Source organism: Phaenicophaeus curvirostris, chromosome 8 (genome assembly GCF_032191515.1).
Source record: "Phaenicophaeus curvirostris isolate KB17595 chromosome 8, BPBGC_Pcur_1.0, whole genome shotgun sequence".
Lineage (NCBI taxonomy): Eukaryota > Metazoa > Chordata > Aves > Cuculiformes > Cuculidae > Phaenicophaeus > Phaenicophaeus curvirostris.
Window position 1 is genome coordinate 18453466 of NC_091399.1, and position 22954 is coordinate 18476419.

The window sequence follows — 22954 nt, forward strand, 5'->3', positions numbered from 1 at the left end:
AAAAGCAGGATATTTAAGGCCCGAGATGAGAGCTTTGTCTGCTGTTCAGCCCATTTAAACCAACTCAAAAGACTAGAAAATGGCAAAAAGTGCTTACACAAAGCCAGGGCAGCAGCATATTGACCTCACGAAGCACCCTGCAACAGGGACTGAGGGAGATAAAGGTGCACGGGTGCAGGGTCACAGCCCCAGCACATCCGAGAGGCAGAGGCATCCCAGGACTAGGAGCCCCGTGTCCCAGGAAAACAACTGGAATTGTGTGCTGCAATCAGCCAGGCTCCGGCAGCGCAGCATCCTGGGCTCAGCGAGCCCAACCCGGGGGCATCCAGCCTAGCAAGGAGAGCCCGGTGGGCAGCGCTGGGAGCGTGTTTGTGGGGTCTGCCCAAGCCTGCAGCCCCAGGGACCGCAGCTCCCCAAGAAGCACCTAACTCCACACCCTGTCACCAGGCGGCCTCAGCCCCACAGCCTGCAACCTCCCAATCCTACAGGCTGCACCCCACAGCCTGCATCCCCCAATCCTACAGGCTGCATCCCCACAGCCTGCAACCCCCCAATCCTACAGGCTGCACCCCACAGCCTGCAACCCCCCAATCCTACAGGCTGCACCCCACAGCATGCAGCCCCCAATCCTACAGGCTGCACCCCACAGCCTACATCCCCCAATCCTACAGGCTGCACCCCACAGCCTGCATCCCCCAATCCTACAGGCTGCACCCCCACAGCCTGCATCCCCCAATCCTACAGGCTGCACCCCCACAGCCTGCATCCCCCAATCCTACAGGCTGCACCCCCACAGCCTGCATCCCCCAATCCTACGGGCTGCACCCCCACAGCCTACAGCCCCACAGCCTGCAGCCCCCAATCCTACAGGCTGCATCCCCACAGCCTGCATCCCCCAATCCTACGGGCTACACCCCCACAGCCTGCATCCCCCAATCCTACGGGCTACACCCCCACAGCCTGCATCCCCCAATCCTACAGGCTGCACCCCCACAGCCTGCATCCCCCAATCCTACGGGCTGCACCCCCACAGCCTGCAGCCCCCCAATCCTACAGGCTGCACCCCACAGCCTGCAACCCCCCAATCCTACAGGCTGCACCCCACAGCATGCAGCCCCCAATCCTACAGGCTGCACCCCACAGCCTACAGCCCCACAGCCTGCATCCCCCAATCCTACAGGCTGCACCCCCACAGCCTGCATCCCCCAATCCTACAGGCTGCATCCCCACAGCCTGCAACCTCCCAATCCTACAGGCTGCACCCCACAGCCTGCGTCCCCCAATCCTACAGGCTGCACCCCCACAGCCTGCATCCCCCAATCCTACAGGCTGCACCCTACAGCCTGCATCCCCCAATCCTACAGGCTGCACCCCACAGCCTACAGCCCCACAGCGTGCAGCCCCCAATCCTACAGGCTGCACCCCACAGCCTGCATCCCCCAATCCTACAGGCTGCACCCCCACAGCCTGCATCCCCCAATCCTACAGGCTGCACCCCCACAGCCTGCGTCCCTCAATCCTACAGGCTGCACCCCACAGCCTGCATCCCCCAATCCTACAAGCTGCACCCCCACAGCCTACAGCCCCACAGCCTGCATCCCCCAATCCTACAGGCTGCATCCCCACAGCCTGCAACCCCCCAATCCTACAGGCTGCACCCCACAGCCTGCAACCCCCCAATCCTACAGGCTGCACCCCACAGCCTGCATCCCCCAATCCTACAGGCTGCACCCCACAGCCTGCATCCCCCCATCCTACAGGCTGCACCCCACAGCCTGCATCCCCCCATCCTACAGGCTGCACCCCACAGCCTACAGCCCCACAGCCTGCACCCCCCAATCCTACAGGCTGCACCCCCACAGCCCCCAGGCCTAAACGCAAAAGGCGGGAACGCTCTGGCCCCGCCCACATCCCCTCAGCGCGGAGGGCGGGAGCACCCTGGCCCCCTGCCCCCGCCCTTATCGGCGGGGATCCTAATTAGCATACGACGCAATGCACGCCGGGAGGCGCGCCGTCGTCTCGCCGTGATCTGGAAGCGTGTCGCGCCGCCGCTCCTATATATACCTTCCGCGCCGCTGCTTCCGGGTGCCCGGGGGAAGCTCACCGCCGAGGCCAGCGCGGGGTGCGCGTCACCCGGGCCCCGCCTCGGGGAAGGTCTGAGGGAAGGGCCGCCCGCGGCTCCTAGCAGGGCCCCGCCCGCGAGGGGCGGGTGAGCCACCAGCAAGGAGGGGGGCGCCGCGCGTGCACGCGAAGGGCAGGAGAAGCCGCGGCGCGCGCTCGCTCGCTCGCCCGGCGGATGCTCGAGGCCGCGCGGGGCTTTGGGACAGACTCACGGCCGGCAGCTGAGTCCAATGGGTGAGGCGGGGCAGCGCCCCGTAACCCAATTCAGACTACTCTCCCCCGGGCGCTTTTTTTTTTTTTAATCTCGCTGATGGTTCTTACGTGTGTCCCCGCCACACGCCCGCCCTTCCCCTCAGATTGACGCCGCTCGACCTGCTATGCCCTTTTCCACCCACCCCGACGCCCTTTCTTGAGGCTGAGGGGCAACCTTATTGCCCTCTACAAGCCCCTGAAAGGAGATTGTGGAGGGGAAGGAGCCGCCCTTTTCCACCCACCCCGACGCCCTTTCTTGAGGCTGAGGGGAGACCCTCTTGCCCTCTACAAGCCCCTGAAAGGAGATTGCAGAGAGGAAGGAGCCGAGCTCTTCTCCCAGTCATAGAATCACTAGGTTGGGAAAGACCTACTGGATCATCAACCGTTCCTCTCAAACCCTAAACCGTGCCCCTCAGCGCCTCATCCACAGGACAAGGGCGAACAGCCTCGAGCTGCGCCAAGGGAGGCTCAGACTGGATATTTTCCACAGAAAGGGTCATCAAGCGCTGGAAGAAGCTGCCCAGGGAGGCGGTGGAGTCACCACCCCCTGAGGGGTTTAAAGAAGGGGGCAGAGGAGGTGCTCAGGGTTTAGGGGCAGGTAGGAACGGTTGGACTCGATGATCCAACAGGCCTTTTCCAACCTGGTGATTCTATGATTTTTCACCCCCCGGTTCAGACTACTCTCCCCTAGACACCTTTTGCAGCCCCAAGTCAGACCGCTCCCCTCACACCCCTTTTATCCCCCCCCAGCTCAGATTCTCCCCCAGATACCCCTTTTCTACCCCCCAATTCAGACTACTCTCCCACTACTACCCACTCCGGTTCAGTCTCTTCCCAAGATACCCCTTTTTTTACACCCCCAATTCATACCACTCTCCTCTAGCTGCCTTTTTTATCCCCCCAGACACCCTTTTTCACCCCCCAGTTGCAGCTACTCTCCTCCTCCACCCTCTTTTTCACCCCCATCACTGGTTGGCCTTTAACGTCCCTTCCAACCCAAACCATTCCATGATTCTAAAACTGGTGGCAGAGGATGGGCCCGCAGCCCCAGCTTCTCCCACCCCCTCCAAAAGAACCAAGCCAGATGATTTTTGTTAGAAACTTCCACCACTGTTGGTTTCTGTCAGCCCCGTCCCTGCTCTGCGCTCACAGCGGGTTGGGGTAGCGGCGCTGGGAGAGCAGCCTGGGCTGGCTGGGTCGAGCAGCAGCAGCGAGCTGGGAAGCAGAAAGAGAGATGGGCTATAAGGGAAGGTTGTACCCCAAAACGCGGACCTATTGTCCTTAGGACACAGCCATCTCCACGTCCCCCATCACATCCCTCATCACGGTGCTCCCCCCATTTAATTTCTTAACCTCCAGGGCTGGTAACCTGCTATATCCCCCTGCCCACAGTGGATCCTGGGCAATCTGGTGTCACCACAAAAGCCAGGAGCCACCCCCACCCCTACCTGGCACCACCCAAGAGGATGCTCTCACCTGAAAGACCTGGGCTGGGTTGAAGAGAGGGATGGTCCCCACTGGTGGGGGAGACTCATGTGAGCCCGTCTGGAAGGTGTAAAGAGAAATTTAACAGCCTCTTTCAGTCTGAAACCCCCCATCACACACACGCATCTCCCTCCTCTTCACCTGCTCTCCTGCCCACTCCCTGTCTGCATCCCATGAGCCTTTCATCTCAATGGACGCTGGAGTAACAGGAAAGGTATTTTCACCTTGCAAACAAAAGAATCCCAAAACAACTTAAAATTAAGAGCTTCTAAAAGGCTGGCAGAGAGAAGGGCGAGGGGATCCACACAGTATTTACCAGGGTTTCTGGATAGAGGCTGAGCCAGAGAGCTTGTCCCAGCCACAAGAGGGGCATCAGGTGTGGATGGCAACATCTGTTCCTGAAACCACATCCGCCTGGTTAGATCAGAAGCTCCTTGCGTGGTGAGACCTCTGTACCAGAGAGCACACTACGCTTCGGGGGTACCGCTCTGCACCCATCCTGCTGGAGGTACCCCAAGAGCGACAGAGGCACCCAAGCTACGGGGCAGCTGCAGGGCGAGCAGCCCCTGTCACAAAGCTGAACAACCCAGGGAGCTCAAAACTAGGCAGGAGGCTGGAGGCCCAGCCTGTGTACAGTGAAAGGGGCCACCGGGGTCCGTGGGTGCCATGTTGTTCCTCATCTCCTGCTAGTTTTGCAAAAATATCCTAAAATTTCCTGCTGTGGGGCTATAAGGTCACCCCCAACCAGGAGAAAACTTCCAGAGGAAGATCTCGCTTCAATATCTGCCTCCAAGCCCATCATGCAGCTGCAGCTGGGGACGTGACACCCAAGGAGTCAGTCAGGTCTGGGGTAACCACGTGGGGCCGCTTCCCTCTCTGCCATTTCCCTCTCTTGACTGCTTTTCCAGTCAATGGTTTTCCTTCCCCTCAAGTCCTAAAACCTGCTGGAGCGGTGCCACTCACAGTTGCTTTCTGCTCCAGTGGAGGGCAAGCAATCCCCACAGACTTTGCTGAGCACTCCGAGGACCTCCCAGGTCAAAGAGGCTTTAGGAATTTACAATTATTATTAATCAAGGATTCATTTCCAGTCTAAAAGGGCTCCCAGTCTTGCTCTGTCCTGGCACAGAGTGCCTGTGGACACAGAGAGCTGTGCAACGTTACAGCCCAGCTGCCTGCATGAGGATGGGGGAAGAAATAGTGTGTGATGGGGAAGACACGTCACCCATCCTTGTAGCTGCACCCTGGGTGTCACCTGGGGACAGGACAGGCTTTTGTCCCCTACCTGCAGTTCCAGCGTGGGGGAGTCCGGATCTGCCTCGGACACAGTTTTGGGAGAGGTTTCCTTGGTGGGCTTCGACCGAAACCAGCCAAACCACCTGAATCCAGAGCTCTGGGAGATGGAGGTTGTCACAAAGAGAAATTGTGGAAATAGATGACGAGGATGCTACGGCCACGCAGATGCTCACTGGCAGGCACAACAGGCATCGGGACAAACAAACCCGAAGCATAAGGCTTCACATTCGCTCTGGTACGCTCACCTTGTCCTCATCCGGCTTCGTCTCCTCTGCCGATGCCAGCTCTTCAGCAGTGTCATCAGCTGTAGTCTCCGAGGAATGCTGGCTGTCATCTTCCAAGGAGATGGTGGAGCTCTCCGAGACAGTCCGAGCTCTCGTCTTTAACCCATCCTGGCATCAGAGACTGGAGCTACCACATAGTGTTTCCCAGAGGAGCCACCCCAAGCACCATCAGGGTGCTCCCAGGAGTCCTCCATGCCAGGCTTCACAGATAGCATCCCTGGGGCCCCCCACATCCCTCACACAGCAAGAGGGGAGCAGAAGCACCCACAGAGTGGTGCAGTAGGGAGGCTGGAGAAGGCTGCCCCAACCCATCAGGTCCCCCAAGGGGACAGCTGGCACCATGACAGGGAATTCTTTGTGAGCAAAGATGTAGAAGGATGAGCCAGCAAGTCCCAGATCCCCCCAGGTTCCCCAGTGGAAGGGTCTCCCTGACCCCTCTGGCTCACCTGCTCTGCTGGGAGGGTGGGCTGCACGCCCTCGGGGGACAGCAGGGTGCCCCGGGGCTCCCCAGCATCTCCTGTGGAGCAGAGAGAAGGACACAGTCAGGGTCTGACTTGAGGGGCTCCTGCCACGTTCATCAGAGATGTTTCCAGTACTTCTGTCATCCCACCACAGAGAGCAGGGCTGTGTGGCCAAGACGTCCTCCCAAGAGATACAAAAGGCCATTGTAGTCCCTGTCTCTGTCCATGCTGGCACCGGGGAAGGAGTAAGGCACAAGGCTCCACTGGTGCATCCCAAAACCCCACTTTGTGCTCCTGGACACAGAACTGGTTTTCTCATCTGGCAGGGAAGTGGGAGCACTGCCACCAGCCCTCCCTTGCTGCTTTGGTCACGTTCTTCCAAAAATGAAGACCCATCCGCCCCAGGCAACCAGTGCTGGTGGATGCTGTTTGCATGCACAGCACCACGGCAAACGCAGCTCAATGCCTGGAGCAAGGTTGGAGGGAAACAAGGCACTGGATGAAGGCAGCGGTGTTTCAAGTGACACACATGCCATAGGGAATCACGCTTCCCTGGTGGACTGTTCATCCCACTGCTGCTACCTGGGGGCAGGCAGTTTTGAGACAAACAAGGATGGAGCACTTGCCTGCTGGTGGCACTGGCTGTGGAGAAGGCTCAGCAAAAACCACACCGGGGCTGAGCATGGGGTTCTGCTGCTCTTGCCCAACGCTGAGCAGCGGCGACGCTGTGACCCGAGCGGATGCTGGAGACCAGAGGGACACATCCTTATGGGAGCTGGATCCCTGGGGTGGCGTGGATTGGTACCACTGGTGGTCTTTGCTCTGTGGGAGCTCATGGCCAGGTTCTCCATCTGCAAAAAAAAACCCACCGCACCACAGGAGTTTACTCCAGCGCTTATTTCTCCTGGGGGTTGCGCAGAATTCTCCACTTTTCCATTATACATCAGCGGGTGCCAGGGAGGGACCCAAGGGGGACCACAAACAGGTGAGGGATGAGTAGGGCACAGCACAGCAGTGCGGGCCTTCCAGAGGCTCCAAGGAAGGTGGGCTGTGAAAGATGGGAGGAAGAACCTCCTGGGAAGGCACCTGAAGTTGCAAATGAGATCGGCAGGGGGAATGCTGTGGAAGCAAAGAGACTGAGCACAAGCAGCACGTGACAAGCAGTTCAAAGGAGCCCGGGGTCTTCAGCCTCTTCTTCCACTCCTGCTGCACCCCCTGAACAGCAAAGAATTCACCAGGAGGCTGTACCCTTCGTTCCTGCTCCACAGGAGGAAAATACAGAGTTCTAGAGGGATGTAGGAAGGAGGGAGCAGTTGCTAAGAAGTGCTCCAGGGAGCAGGGAGTTGCCTTTCTGCCCATGGCAGCTCAACTCCACGTGTGGCGATGCCCACTGCGGCCACTGCAACCTGCTGCTTCATTTTCTTTACCTGCCATTGATGCAGCAGCCCAGGAGAGCCCTGGCTGAACAGGTGCCACCTCCGGGGGAAGGTCATCTTCCTCCTGCAAGGAGTCAGAGGGAAAACATGATAAAACAGATGCAAAAAGGGATGGCACAGGGCAAAGAGTAAGGAAAACATGAAGCCAATGTAAAGGAAAGCACAGTGCTCACGAGTCCACAGGAGCTTAGGCTGCAGGCGAGACCCGTGCCAGCACCATCACAGCTCTTCCCCAACAAGCAGAACCAACATCATGCTGAGAGCTGGCAGGAGGGGTAACCAGAGATAGAAAAGGGCACAAACCCAAAAGCAGACATGAAACTTGAGTGAAGAGCATTAATCCAGGGTCCAGACCACAGCTAAAGGACATGAGCACCTGCCAGCAATGCTGCAAGCATCCTCTGCAATATCCTTACCATGAGAGGAGATCATCGTTCACCCACCAGCCCCTGACTGCCCTCCTTGGGCCAAGACAAGGAGCCTTTTGCCCCGTGGGAAGCTCCGCAACCGTCACCGCTCACCCCCTCAGGTGTTGCAACTGCTGAAGGCCCAACAGCACAGACCACATCTGAACTCACAAGCCAGGGGGAAAGGCACCCTGGTAACAACCGCCTGTCTCCTTGGATTCAGGGCAGAGGAAGAAGATGCTTCTGCAGACAAACTACAATGCAGACAAGCTGCATCCTGGCTCCTCCTTACCTCCCATTCCTGGCAGCAGGCTCGGAGCTGTACCAGCCAGTCGGGCTCCAGTGCCTGGTTCTCTTCTGGCATCTCCAGAAGCAGCGGGTCAGAGAGCTTCAGCCGCTCGGCTAGCTGCAGAACCAGGAGGGCAACGGGGCTTGTCACACAGCTCCACAGGGAGACTGACCCTGGCAGCAGCGGCCCACAGCCCCAGGGGAAAGGAACTGCACTTAGTAGCGTGGGAGTAAAAGTAACACCAGCCTCTTGTGTGGGGTTTATACCATTCTGCATCACTGCAGGGCTGATCCCAAGCCCTGCAGAACCTCCCAGCTGGGATGCCTTTCGCCTCCACAGAGATGTCAAAGTACCAATGTCAAAGATGCTCTTCCCATCAGAGACCCAGGTAACCATTACCATCCTTTTCTCCTCCAGGCTAAATGAGCACCTTTAATCCCACTTGACATCCAGCCCCGGGCATCAGTGGGTTTGCAGGACACCCCAGCAGGAGGTCTGGGAACAGAGCTGTGCATCACCCTCAGACCTGCCCCATGAGGATGGATGGGAGCTGGTAGGGTTTGAACTAAGGGCTCACCCAGCTTTCCTCTGGAGTTGCCTCGCCTGGCTTTGCAGCAAGCATTAACATTACCAAAAAACACACAGAAAACAAATACAGGGCTGGTAGGGACTTTCTCAGGTTACGGGCACTCAAGAAAATCTTGTGTGCCCACACCAGACCGTGGTTGTCTGATTTGCACTTACAAATCTCCCAGGAGAAGATTTCACAGCCTCTCAGGCCTGTCCTGGTGCTTAACGCCCTTAAAGCTAAAGAGTTTTTTCTTAATATCTGAGTGAAATCTTCCCTGCTGCAAACTAAGCTTCTCGATTACTGCTCCGTGGAAGCTGCAGAGACAGCCAGGCACCAGCCCGTGATCAGCAGCCTCCTGCGTGCCAGAGGTCTGTTATCACATCCCACATACCCCTGCCTCCCCTGGCATATCTTGCCTGGAAAAAATAACCCTGAAGCCTTCTTCAGAGGTCATTTTCCCCTCAATCTCTTATCATTCCTGCTCTTCTCTTCTGCACTTGCTTCCAATTTGACCCTCTCTCCGAGTGCAGCATCCCAAACAGGGTGCGGTGCCCCAGCAAAGACCCCCAAACCCCGAGCATGGGAGACTGTCACCTCCCTGTCTCACACGTGCTGTTCTTGCTCTCACAGCCCAGAATAACATTATAACATTGGCAGGTTTGTTTTTTCCTTTTTTTTTTTTTTCTTTGCAACAGCATCCTGTTATGCTGCTGGTTGGTATTTTTTCCATGCTCCACTATCTCCCCCAGGTCCCTCTCTGCAGTATTGCTGCTGCATGTCTAATTTCTCCTGCAAGAGAGGGGTCTGTGCCGCTCTGTCTGCAGCCTTCCCTGTCAACGGAGCAGGAGGCTCTTCTAGGGCAACTCATCCCTCCAGCCCCAGGTGAGATGGAGGGCTCCCTGCAGAGCTAAATCCCAGTCTGGAGAAACTGCTTAGACCAGGGCCTAGTTTCAAAACAGCCAGATGAGAGGAGATGACACTCAAAGCACCGCTCTTCAAGTCTTGACTGAATTTGCTCTTACTGATATCGACCCGCTTCTTGGGGATTTATTAAGGCTCCCTCCCAGGTCCTTCATGCTTATTTATCTTCTACATTTTCCTATGAGGCTGCCACCAAAAGCCATCCAGAGGTGACTCTGCAGCTCAGCCATAGAGGTCTCAGCTATTCCCTCCGCCCCAGTCCCTGTCAGACATTTCTTCCTGTTCCTAAGGTTTTAAAATCAAAGTCCAAACCGGCACAAAACACACTTCCCATCTCTGGGAAGTTACAGCAAGACACTACACAGCCGGAGCCCATCGTGGGACAGGGACTGGCCATGGAGAGCAGAGCAGCCCAGCACCCAGGCAGGTACCTACAGACCCACTGTCCCATCTCTTTGCAAACACAAGCGTGTTCATCCTAAATCAATTGCAGGAAAGAGGAAATTATAAGCATGATTACTCCTAAACGGGGGGAATGTTTAATCCAAAAGCTAATATGCACTTTGATCCAATATTAATGAACCAGCACCTGGTTGTGTATCATTCCCAGCTTCAAAAGAGGGGAAGTCTTAATCAAACACTAATGTGTATCATAATTTGTAACACAGTCTAAAACATCAAAGACAAGAGCGTCTACGAATGCACTAGTTTTTCAGATGAAAGTGTTTTCTCCCAGGAGGAGCATTATCCCCAGCAGAATGGTGGATCCGAGAGGCTATTAGACAGTAAATGGGTTTCAACAACGGGATGGGGGGGCTGCATGAGCCAAGTTTGGGGCGATTTCTGCAGCATCTGCTTCAGGCAGGCATCCTTGCTGTCCCTCACCACACAGCACTGTGGCCTTTGCACCCTTCCTGATGGAGGAAGGCTTTGGGCAGCCTTAGCACTGCCCTGGTGATGTGCATGGAGGGAGCAGACCTACTCCCTTGAGCGCCCAACCTGCCTGGAGGACCCGGAACCCTTTGCTTCATCCCTTCCTGCCCCCGCATCCTGCTTATGAAGCTGAGGAGCTGGGCTCAGTGCTACGAGTTGGGACACAGTCCTAGTCATTGTCACACCAAAAGAGCCCTTGGCAGGTAAACGCAACCGTGGGATGATGTGCTGGAGGGGAAATGTCAAGCACTTGCACTTCAGCTTAAGTCTGTGCCATTTTAGAAGTTCAAAAAGCCTCTCCAGAATAAAAAACATCCTCTGCTTCCAAATTATTCTGTTCCTACTTGGCAGTCAACACAATTCCTTTGTTTTCTGCCCTAAATCCACGGGTATTAGAGATCCCACGGAGGCGTCGGCTTTGCTGTACGCAGCACACACCAGACAGCAAACCCTGCAGGCCCACTCAGAGCTGCCAAGCACCCCCAGCACAAGGAACCCTGAGGATGCTTCCCACCTCAACGGGTCCTGAATGGGTATCACACCCCGCCAAGGATATGGGGAGGTTGGGCACTCACCTTCACCACCTGCTGGGCCAGGACAGCCTGGCTGGCCGGATCCTGACCCAGGAGCGCGGTGGCAATCTGCTCACAGTATTGCAGGGACAGTGCTGGGAGCCCGTGGTCAGCCAAGCGGGAGGCGTAGAGGAGCTTGTACACCTCAGGAGGGGGAAGCAGAGCAGACAGGTGAGCAAGGAGATGCTCGTGCCTAGGGGTCTGCTGTAACGCATCATCCCAGTGTGATTCACAGCACCTTGAATCACAGGTCTCGTCAGCCAGAGGTCACCTGCAGCTTAGGAGCACCCCTACCCACCTCCATGGGGCCATCTGGCCTTGGTTCCCCAAACCACAGCGTCATCACAAGACCAGACCAGCCCAGAGCCAGCAGACGGGCAGTGGGGAGAGAATGCCAGCCCATCACCTGCAATTATCCACCCAGCCTAGGCAGCACCCACAGCAGCAGCAGCTGAGTGTGTATTTGAAATCGGAAAAGTCTATCCATCACCCAGAGAGCAGGAAGGCAACCAGACCTGGGCAAGCACTGATTAGACACACCATTCCCCAAAATCTGCCTGAAGCCCTACCCTGGAGAACCTCCCTGCCTGGCCCAGGCAGTCTCCCAGTAACTCCTGAAGCCCTGCGAGCGGTTAAGCCTCGAAGAGCAGCCTGAATCCCTGTTTTCAGCGGGATGGATGCCTTTTGGGGCAGATCTGAGCTGCTGCACCCGCTGTGTTCGTGCATCTCTGCTACCTGGAAGGGGAGCAGGAAGGACTTGGGCTGTCGTAGGTGCTGGCAGTACTCGAAGATTTCCATCCGCTGGATGGCCTCGGTCCTGGCAAACTGGGCAAACGCCTGACTGCGGAGGAGAGGGGCAGGTTCAGTGAGCAGGAGCAGGGCTCTCCCTTGAGACAGACCCGCACGTAAATTTACAGCTCCATCGCTGCACAGGCCAATGAGAAGAGCAGTTAAAACCCACAAACAGGGATTGCTTTTTCATAAAAGCGAGAACCCAGAGATGGGGAAGAAGGTGGGACATCACCCTGGCAAGAGCACCACCTGCCTGGGCTCACTCACCTGTGGCTGCTGCCCAGAAGGACCATGCGATCTGCTTTCACCCCAAAGTAACCAAAAGGGACATCTGCCATCAGGTAGCAGAAATGAGCTGCTTCAACTGCCCCCTTGCCAGCTGCATGGGAGGGGAAAAAAGACACTTAAGTCCTGAGAGAGAGGTCACCACACAGTCAGCATTGTTTTGGAGGCCCCCAAGCTCACATGAAAACCCCAAACCCAACTACATCACTTTTCTTGCCTGCCCTTTCTGACTTTGAACTCTTCCTCCCCCTCATTTTTTACCTATTTTCCCCACATGCTGCTTTTCATGCCAGGCAGGGGGGTCAGTTCAGTGGTGGGACCAGGGGAGCCTGTGCAGAGCCCAGCTCCAGCTCCACCTCTTCAGGGTGCCATCATCAGCACAAAACCACTGAGCGTCCCCAGCACTGGGAACAAGTCTTAGTCACTGCAATCACACATGCCCTTGGGTCCAGCCACTCCAGAACAGCTAATGGATGTGTCTGAACTTCACAGCTCCAGGGGTACAGATGCACCATTTCAACAGTGATGTGCATCCACGCCAGCGTGGACGTGCTTGGTGATGTTGCAGGTGCCCACCCAACTGTTACAAGACAGCAGGGACACAACTGCTCAGTATGGCTTCAGCTCACCCAAAGTGTCTCCCATGGTGACGATGGATCGGTGACACAGCTCCGTGTCTCCAGCCTTGTTGGACAACATCGCAGCCAGGTGGGGCCTCCAGTCTCCCCACGTAGCATTCCCGCAGCACTGGAGGAGAAGCAAGGAGGGGGAAGGTGAGCAGAGATGGTGACCACAAGGTGGGTGCCACAGGCAGGTGACGCAGCACTGGGGCACGCCTCTTGCTCACAGACCAGAGCTGCCTGGGGGATCCTTCCTGACATGAGCTGGAAGAGGGTCTGCAGGGGATCGTTGGTAGCCAGTGTGCTGGTGAACCTGTGAGGAGACAGCAGAGATGGGGCTGCCACATCAGGACCCCAAAGCCCCATTCACCTCCAAGGGCTCTACCCAAATTCCAGGAACGCAGTGTCTCGAGGGGCTTCTTGGAAAAGGCACAAAGAATCATCAGCGGTGCAACAGGCTGATGATCTATGGTACTTCCAGAACAGCCAAGTCTCCAGGACAATGCCGGATAAAACCTCCTTAAAAGGATTCAGGTTGCATAAACCAGAAAATTTACTCTTAACTCTCCCTGAAGGGATCAACTCAGTCCAGACTAAGTACATTAATTCCGCCAGAAAACATTCATATGAGTGGGATGAACAGCTCAGATCAGGCCGGATCGTGACAAAGATAGTTCAGCTCCCCTCGCCTTTGTGAGGGCAGAAAGGGCAAAGCCCAGGATAAATGCACTCCGCATCTCCAGAGAATTGCATTCCTTCTGCTTTACAGCCCCTACTTGGTTTCTCATGTCCAGCAGGAAGCCCAAGGGACTCAGAACCATCCAGATGGTTGTCCCCTCTCCCTTTTGCCCCCTCTGAAAGAATCCAGTTGAAATCAACACACTCTCCCGTGCACTGGGGCTGAGGACACCCAAAGGAACAATAGGCTTCGCAAAGCCAGCCACAGAGCATCTTACCTTGCTTTAACCTCTCCAACTTACCCGGTGAGCACCCAGCTGTAGGTCCGAGGGTCCATCTTGCTGGAAAGGAAGAGAGCGTGGCCCCACAGCTGGTTCCTCATGGCCCAGACCAGGGCGTCCTGCAGCCGAGGTGGAGAAGAGACAGGGCTTGCACTGACTCCACTTCCCCGCTATCCTCTTCTGCCAAGGGATCAACCCTTTGCTCACACAGCTCAGAAAAGAGCTCTGATGACTGCTCTGGCTTCAACAAACACCTTTTAAAAAAAACTCTTCCACATTCACAGAGTTCCTTTTTCTTTCTACCTTGCACGATTACAAGAACTGGAATCTTCACAGCAATATTGTCATCCTTGAATTTCCAGGTGTCTGTTGCCCGCTAGCTCTCAATGCCACCACTATGGGATCCCAGTCTGAGCACCCAAGCTTCACTGTATCCAGCCGTCCAGCTCCCCATGCCTTCAGCATCCCCTGAGATCGCAGCTGCAACTAAACCCATGGCACTGGCAAAAGACTTTGCATCTTGTCCTCACTCAGGACCTCATCCCAATGGTAGGAAATCATTGCCATAAGAGCTGTTGTATGAATGCTACTTAATCCCACAACCAGAAGGCACCCCTAGGCCACTCTTCCCTTGATGAAGAGGTCAAAGGGGCCAATAAGGGTCAGCCCCGTGTCCTGGATCCTGCTCGCCACTTACTTTCTTCCTGCCATAGTAGAGGAGCTTGGTGAACTTCTCCACTATCTGTGCTTGCGTTTCCACAACAGGAGAGACCTCTCCTGTAATGAGGTCCAGTGACCCTGGCTGACATGACATCAACTCATCATCTGTCAGGCCGATCAGGTTTGACGCGGGGCTCTGCCTCTTGTACTTCTCCCGGCGCCTGCAGTCTTGCATCAGCAGCTCAGCCGTGTCCGAGCCCATCATGGACTATGAAAGGGAAGGGGAGGAGTGAGACCCATGGAAGCTACCCCATGAGCAAACACTGATGGCACTTCCAGTCCGACACCCTTATGCTTGTACCCTCGTCCTGGCACAGTTCCCCAACAAGGTCAGCGTGCAGTTTTGGAGGGTTCAGTACAACTAACAAGATCTTCACTGCTCACACTCTGAAAATCTTGTTCATCTGGTTCCAGCAAGCAGCCACGGATTAGATTGAGTGGATTTCATTGTGTTAAGGGAATAATGAATATAGGGGATGTCTCCTCAATGAAGGCGGCACTTGTTCCTTTCACAGTTATTATAGCACTGAGTTGTTGGTACTTCACAAGGACGAAAAACAATCACAGAGAAGAGTTTGCTTCAATTATCCAGGCAGTGTCAAACTGGTTGATGGTGCCATGAGAATGCGATGCTTTTAAGGTAAGGCCACCCCACCAGCAATCAGATCAAGAGGCACCTAGGGGGCATATAACTTGTCTCACTTCTTAGACTGAAAGGGTCAGCCCCTTCCCATGGGACACGTACCCCGTTCTGCTGGCAGAGGAGGACGAGGAGTTTCCAGAGAAGAGCTGAATCTCTGCCTCTTTGTGTTGAGAGATCACAGCTCGTGGCTATCTTCTGCTGGCAAAATGTCAGCACATCCACCTTGTGCAGATCCTCCCTGCAGCAGCAAAGTCATCAAAGGAAACCCAAGGCAAATAAATCTAGGACATCATTCAGGTCCCCAGGTTCACTGATGGGGATGCTGAGAATTCACATGGGAGATGGAGGAGGGAAGATCCCCAGTGCCAATACCACACACTGCATTGGTCACACCAAACCCCAAAGCGTTTCAGTTTTATCATTACTACGACTCTCTGCAGACTTTTGTGTTTCAGGGATGCAGAGTGCATATCAAACCCTCTCTCTGCTCTCCTGATATTTCCATCCACCCATCTGCAAAGAGCCTCAGATTTGCTTGGCTGTGCTGCTGTTCCAGCCGTGGGTGTCTGCGGCTGCCTGAGCAGGCACACGTGCACGCAAGTGTCTTTTATTTAACTGCCAGAACGCAGGGAGAAAGACACGCTTGTGACCACCTAAACCCTTTGGGTCTGAAACAGAAGCAGAAGCCTTTAAGCTACGTTCAAGCCAGGCAGAACTGCTGCCTTAGACTACAATAATCAGACAGTTGGAAAGCCAGGAGAGGAGGGGCTGGGGATGGAGATGCTGATCCTGACTCAGTCACACCAACATATCACGTGGAGATTCCCAACATTCCTTTTTCAGCAGAAGTGGTGGCCACCAGGTCTTCTACGTGACTCTTTTGGTCAGCTCTGCCCCTTCTGCACACTCCTCTATGCACTTTGGACAGGAGGGACCAGAAGAGACAGTGGCGTAACCAGTACAACAGAGACAACCTGATGCGACACAGCACGATCCATCCCAGACTCACACTAGACAAAGGTGCATCCTGGGTCTGACCCTGCCGCGCTCAGCAGTCTCAAGGGACAAAAATCTTAGGAAAAGCTAAACCACAGGTTGATCCAGGGCTTCAGACATCCAAACAGATCTCCCAACAATCAGTTTTCTAAGCCACGAGTACAAAATAAGTTCAGACATACAAACCACACTGAACCCACACCCAATGAATATTCAAAACAACCAACTTCCACAATCCAAACCAACCTACCCTGCAGCAAACAGGCTGGGCTCCTAATTTGAACCTAAGCTTGGCCTTTGCAGATAGCTCAAAACCATGGGGACCCTAGAAGTCTGCCTTGATCTCATGCCTCCTCCCAAAGAAGAGGTGCTGCCAGGCCAGCCGTGCCAGCACAGCCTGGAGGACACGGCTCCTGGACCTGCCGGTGCAGCGTACCTGGCCAGGGGCCCCGGGAAGGCCTGTAGCTCCTCCAGATCTTTCGTGCCATGAAGGATCACCTAAAAACCAAGAGCAAATTCAGCTACTGGACTCCAGCAATCAGGCCAGTCCCTGCTGAGCGAGCTGAAAGTCGGTGCCTCGGCCAAGAGTTCAACAGTGGCAGTGAACCTGTTCTCTGTGCTGTCTTAAAAGGTAAATCCAGAGCACAGACCCTAAACCACCCCATGGACCACAATGAGAAGGTCTGGGAAGGAAATGCCTGTTGAGGTGGCATCTGCCTCCTTTGGGAGGCAAAATAGGATACTGAAACTGCGTGGTAGACTCCACGACGGATACAGCTGCTGTATTGGAGCACCTCAGAAAGGTCTGGGTCACATCTGCTCCTATTGGAAGGGATCACGTCATCACACAGGACAAGGGTTATGGAAGGGAAGGACCAGGACGTGGGGCTCAAAGGCTGACAGCAAGGCACAGGCTGGCACAGTGCAGACTCAGGAGTCCACGTGGGCTGGAGATAAGAGGGCAGCAGGGGACAGGAAGGCTGCTAAGGAGGCTGTTTGAGTGATAAATGGTGTTTGCATCCCTTGGGGCAGAAGAGGCTGCTCCAGGGAGGGAACCGAGGGTGGTTTGAGTTACCTCCAGGCTGTGTAGCTCGACGTGGGCCAGCTGCCCCTCAGCAGGGCGATGGGGACACACCAACACCAGCTGGCCTCCAGCTCCAAAGCACAGCGCCACGTGTGGCAGCGGGAACTTGTGGGGTACCACTGGGGCTGGGGTGGATACTGAAGGCCCCTCTGCAACAAGATATAGGTCAGCACGAGTCCCTTCAACCAGACCCCACACCACCTCCACGTGGAGAAGGTGACCATGTCTGGATCTGCCCCCTGATTTAAATAGCTCTCCACTGACTGTCCGTCCATCCATCCCCCCCCCAAGCAAGAACCAACCCCTGAAGCAAAAGGCAATTGTGTGGCAGCTCCTGAACCCACCACAGAGGAGCCACCAGATCACACAACCACACTGCAGCCCCCCAGCCATGCCTTGTGCCTGCACAACTCCTTCAGGAAAAGACCAAGCTGCCAGACAGCACATAACCTAAGGCTGGCTGTTTATTTCCTTGCTCCCTGCCTTGTCAGATCTTCATCTCGGCCTCCATCACACCTCACCTGCTTGTGCAGGGCTCCAGGTCCCTAGAAGCGCAGGGTCATAGTGGTCAGCACCATCAGGGATGTACTGGCTGAGCTCATGGCTGCTGGAGCTGAGCCCCGACTCACGGTACTGCAGGAGCAGGCTGGGCTGCATCGAGGAGAAAACACAAACCTGGATGACCATGGGCAGAGGGTGAAGGGGGTGGAGAACAAGCCTTATGAGGAGCATCTGAGGGACCTGGTGCTGTTTAGCCTGGAGAAGAGGAGGCTGAGGGGATAACTCTCTGCAGCTCTCTGAAAGGAGGTTGTGGTGAGGTGGGTGCTGGTCTCTTCTCCAAGGGATGGGACAAGAAGAAGTGGCCTCAAGCTGTGCCAGGGGAGATTTAGATTGAACATAAAGAAACATTTCTTTACTGAAGGAGTGGCAAAGCACTGGAAGAAGCTGGGGATCGTTGGAGTCTCCATCCCTGAAGGTGTTCAAAAAACGTTAAGATGTGGCACCGCAGGACATGGTTTAGTAGGGACGGCATATTGGACTGACAGGTGGACTGGACGCTCTTAGAGGTCTTTTCCAACCTCAATGATTCTACAATTCTATGAAACTGGGGATGCCACTGCTTTTCTGCTCCCAGGGCAGTGGGACAGGCTCTGCTGCTCTGTGAAAGTGCCCAGCAGGAGCAGCACAACCCAGCCCATTCTCATCCAAGCAGCTCATGGCCTTCAGCACCTTAGGTTCACCATGGCACAACCATGGTCATACCCACTGGTTTTTAAAATAATTTCCATCAGCCACCAGTCTAGCTCAACAGCTTTCCTAGCCCTAACACAGGCTCCCCAACACAGGCAGCAGATGATGCTCGAGAACCCAAGAAAAACTCTGCCCAGGATCAACACCACCAGAGCAGCTTTGATTTGATCTTTTAATTTGCTCTTTAGCAAACACAGTGATCAGGATAAAAGTGGGATGGAGCAAACCTTGGTGGACACAGCTGAAAATGACACAGCTTTTGGCCACCTGGGGAGGATGCAGGAGAGCATTCCACCCAGCTTGGACTTCTGTCCTGCTCTTGGCCTCATGCAGAAGCAGTGTACAGCCCCACGCCGGGGGGAACAACAGCCTGGAAAATGGTTCACAAACACTAATAACTCACTATAACCATAGAATAGAATCATAGAATGGTCTGGGTTGGAAGGGACCTTAAAGATCATCCAGTTTCAATCCCCTGCCATGGACAGGGACACCTCCCACTGGAGCAGGCACTCCAAGCCCCATCCAACCTGGCCTTGAACAACCCCAGGGATGGTGCAGCCACCACTGCTCTGGGCAACCTGGGCCAAGGCTTCCCCACCCTCATCGTGAAGAATTTCTTCTTAATGTCGACCCAATTTAAAGCCATTCCCCCTCATCCTATCACTCCACACCCTTGTAAAAAGTTCTTCCGCAGCTTTCTTGTACGCCCCCTTCACGCACTGGATGGTCACTATAATGTCTCCTCAGAGCCTCCTCTTCTCCAGGCTGATGATAATCCCCAGAGATTAAATACTGAGTGCAACATAGCTAAGCAGGTTTTTTTCTCCTCAGGCTCCTTCCCAGCTGGAGGAGGGACATGTGGATTTGCGTTTGGGAGATCTGCAAGCCTTTTGCCCTTCACCCCTGCCCATCTCTTCCAGGGAGGTGGTTGAGTCACCTTCCCTGGAGGTGTTTAAAAGATGGATGGATGAGGTGCTGAGGGGCATGATTTAGTGATTGACGGGAATGGTTGGACTCCATGATCCAGTGGGTCATTTCCAACCTATTGATTCTATGATTTTATCTTGATGTTACCTCTTGGGGCTGGCCGCTGGTCTTCCCCGAGCTGCTGCTAAGGGTTTCTCCTTCTGTCCATTCAGGCCAGGCAGCCGTGGCGTATCTCTCCTTATAGGAGACATAGGTCTGTGTCCTGCAGAAGGGAACAAAAGGAGATGCTCTGAAGGCGAGAGATTTTTGGGACCAGCCACAAACACAACAATTTTGCAGTAGATGGTTGCACCAGGTGGTGTCCAGACTCCCCAGCCTTACCTGTCCTGCCCCGGGGGGGTGGCCAGGTTGGGATGGTAACCCCTGTAGTAGTGCTGGTCCCAGTGGCTGGTACTCTTGCCATAAGGTTCTCCCTGTCTCAGACCTAGAGGGAGAATCGAGATTTAGAGTTTCCCCTCCAGAGCAACAAGCCATACTGGAGTTTCAAGGAAAAAGCAGCGAGTCAGGCAATGCACCATGCACCCCCCATTTGCTTCCAAATCAGCCCAACGTGTTGGAGGTGAGATAAAGCCCTGTGCATGTTTGCCAACACAGCACTGATGTCCTTTACATTTTCCTCCCTCCCCTTTTTTTTTCAAGCTAGGAACTCCAGAAACAGCAAAAACGAGCCCCCAGCCACCCCGATCACAGCACCATCACTACCAAATCCAGCCTTGAACTACGAACGACCCAAGTCTTTAGACATGGAGATCAAGATCAAACACTCCTTTGGTGTGTCTCCTTCCTGCTCACGATTCCCAAATGCCAACTGAGGGCAGTGCTGCACGGGGGCAACAGCACCAACAAACCTAGGAGCCTGGTGATGTGCAAGCCCTGGGGGAACCTCCCATCCTAGAGAAAGCATTGTCTCTTCTCTTGCAAGCAAGTTGCCTCTGTCCCCAGGCCCAAAGGTTGAGCCCGTACCTCTGTCATCCTGCCAGGCCACCGGCTGCCGTTGGTGGCTTTGGTAGGTGTAGTCATCCCTGTAGCCGGCTGCCGGGTACTGCCAGCGGGGGTCTTCATATCCTTGCCTGAAACGCAACACACTTAATCTGAGGAAGAACGGGCACCGCTGCAGCTTCTGGACCACATATGGTATTAGACTCATGAGCTGGATGGGACCTTCAGAGGCAGAAATGGCGATGGAAATAAAATCAGGTCTCCCACACAGGTGCCCTGTTCAGGAAGGAACAGCATCCTCCAGGTAGCATCCTCCGGCACCCCCGGCCAGGTCTGCAAAGCACCAGCACTCACAGCCTCCTCGAAAAGGTGACAAATCAGCTTTACCTCTGTGACAAGGCAGTGAAACCTCATTTTGTACGTGGTAGGAGAAGGAATATGGACAAAGCTACGAGGTTTGGACACTTTCCCATTCCCGTATATGAGAAAGCTGTTCACTGCAGCTTCATGAGATGCCCAGTTCCAACTCAACGTTGTGGACTTGGGTGAAAGTTGATCATCATGACATCTTTTAAGAGATGTCCCCCAAAAGCACCTTCTCCCACAAGCTCTGGAGCTGCCACGTCCGTCACACAGGCTGGTGGGTCTCCCCCCGCGCTGGATCCCAGCGCCAGCCACCTGCCCAGCACCTGCATACTGGAACCCTTGGCAGCTGACACTGCGATCTGGTCAACCCTTCGCAATCGACACCCCCCTTCCCGGTGTGAGCATCACACAACTTCAGCGCAACCCCCGCTGTATCCACACCGTAACTCAGAGGGCAATAACTGAGGAAAATCAACCCAAATTTGCTGGTGTGCTCAAAGCTCTTTTCCAGCACCTAGAGCATCCTCTAGCCCATGTTTTATCCTTCCACCCTCCACTGTTTCAGCAGCTGAGCTTGCAAGCTCCCTTCTGCTTCTATATTACCGTTCGTATTTTTATTGTTCACCTTGCACTTGGTAGAAGAGAGCTGCATTTAATCAAACCTTCAAGAAAAATGCACCTTGGGACCAAGCCGAAGCCTGTGATGGCAACCGCAGAAGGCACGGCTGTAAGAAGAAATTAGAGCTGCAACGGCTACGCAGCCTTAAATAGAGAAGCCACTGGCTGCTTTAATAGCTGGACATCATCTCATCACGCACGGCCTCCTCGAGGCTGCTCGCTGCTTCCTCCACGCAGTTGCAAGGGCAGGATCTGTGTCACAAGCCCGTGAGAGCAGCAAAACAGTCAAATCTTGTTTTAAGAAGGTTTCTGCGGAGGGGGCTCAGCAGGAGCATCGCAAGGCTGGGCAGCTCTCACCTGGAGTACGGTCTATCCGGGTAGGTGCTCCTGTGGTGCCCAGCCCGCGCAGGCAGTCTGGGGGCATCCCTCTGGGGGCGATGTCCCCCATCCCAGGGGTGGCCCCCATCCCAGGAGCCAGGGCGATGCCCTGCGCGAAGGACCTGCTGCCTCAGCTGTGGTGGGGGGCCACGGGGAGCCTCTCTCCACTCCCCCAGCGCCGCCTGCCTCTCCCAGGGCTGGGGTGGCCAGGAAGGCGCCCAGGGGTCCATCCCAAGCTTGCAGCAAGGTCGTCTCTAATCTAGGGTGAGAGAGGGAGTTACGTCCCCAATGGCTTCAGTGGCCTGCAAGCAACGAGATAAACCACAGAGCGTTTGATCAGCGGGTTTTCACCACCCTCAAATCCCCTATGAAGCCCATTGCCACCTACTCTTTGCTTTCGGGAGCCTACTGGGAACCTGCCATCCTCTCCAAAATAACCGGAGGCAAGGAAAAGCTGCCTCCTCATTTGCTCAAACTTGAAGCTGCCTGTGAAATGGTCCATGAAAGCATCAGGCACCCCGCTCGCCCTGGAGCAAAAGGCAGCAGCCAGGCAGCATCCTCCTGCACCCCTGGCCAGGTCTGCAGAGCACTGGCACTCCCAGCTTCCCCCATAAGGTGACAAATCAGCTTTACCTCTGTGACAAGGCAGAGAAATCACATTTTGCATGTGGCAGGGGAAGGAATACGGGCAAAGCTACGAGCAGGACAACAAGAGCTGTTCTCAGAGATGACAGAAGCAGAGAGAAATGGAGCTTCGCTCTTGTGAGCCATAAAATAGGGTAGAAACAGGGATTTCTTCCTCCCTTTCAGCTCCAGCAAGAATATAGCAGGTCAAGCAGACACCAGATTTAATTACAACAGCCTCTTGCAGAAAAGGGAGTTATAAGGAGAGCCTAGAGCAACACACGGGTGAAGCCCCAGCTGCTGAGGGAACCTTAGAACCCCTCCACCCCGCGTCTCCTCTTGCAGCATCAGCGTCCCAACTGCCCCCACAAAGGCTAACGAGCCTCCTCGACACAGGCAGATGACAAGATGCTGTCTGAACCCCTCATTACCCCTCTCACACTCAAAGTTTAAGGCACTCTGGGGTGCAGGGGTATGGGGGGACCACTCGGATCTGAGCAGAGGTGGCTCTATTTGTGCTGGCTGGGTGAAACCAGGCTTTAACTCTTGCCCTAAACAGCCCCCAGGGACAAGTAGCCCAATGCCCACCACCAAGAGCCTCCCTGACTTTGGGGCAGGGGCTCCCACCGCCGCACACACCTGCTCGGAGGCTGCCAGAGCTCAT

General features: G+C 55.1%; 1 protein-coding gene across 1 annotated transcript; it reads right to left on the reverse strand.

The window, feature by feature from the left end:
* Window positions 1-3519: 3519 nt before the first annotated feature.
* On the reverse strand, window positions 3520-21896 carry SEC16B (SEC16 homolog B, endoplasmic reticulum export factor). The gene is made up of 25 exons (XM_069863079.1): window positions 21646-21896; window positions 20329-20435; window positions 19687-19789; window positions 19453-19567; window positions 17646-17799; window positions 17116-17273; window positions 16477-16538; window positions 15147-15282; window positions 14379-14609; window positions 13703-13800; window positions 12954-13035; window positions 12732-12849; window positions 12085-12196; window positions 11761-11866; window positions 11029-11169; window positions 8032-8145; window positions 7324-7396; window positions 6523-6747; window positions 5882-5952; window positions 5397-5543; window positions 5141-5248; window positions 4175-4256; window positions 4000-4082; window positions 3850-3918; window positions 3520-3588 (listed from the first exon to the last, which is right to left on the reverse strand). Exons 1-25 carry the CDS (start codon window positions 21894-21896, stop codon window positions 3520-3522), a joined length of 3015 nt encoding a protein of 1004 aa, XP_069719180.1.
* Between the last annotated feature and the right edge of the window lie 1058 nt (window positions 21897-22954).

What these genes read in the sequence shown, in the direction of transcription:
- SEC16B (XM_069863079.1), bottom strand. Translation starts at nt 21,896, where the DNA reads ATGGACCCCTGGGCGCCTTCCTGGCCACCCCAGCCCTGGGAGAGGCAG. An exon ending in GGCCTGGCAGGATGACAGAG is followed by an intron (nt 19,790 to 20,328) that starts GTACGGGCTCAA and finishes TTCTCCCTCTAG; the next exon opens with GTCTGAGACAGGGAGAACCT. An exon ending in TTCCCGGGGCCCCTGGCCAG is followed by an intron (nt 15,283 to 16,476) that starts GTACGCTGCACC and finishes TTGCTGCTGCAG; the next exon opens with GGAGGATCTGCACAAGGTGG.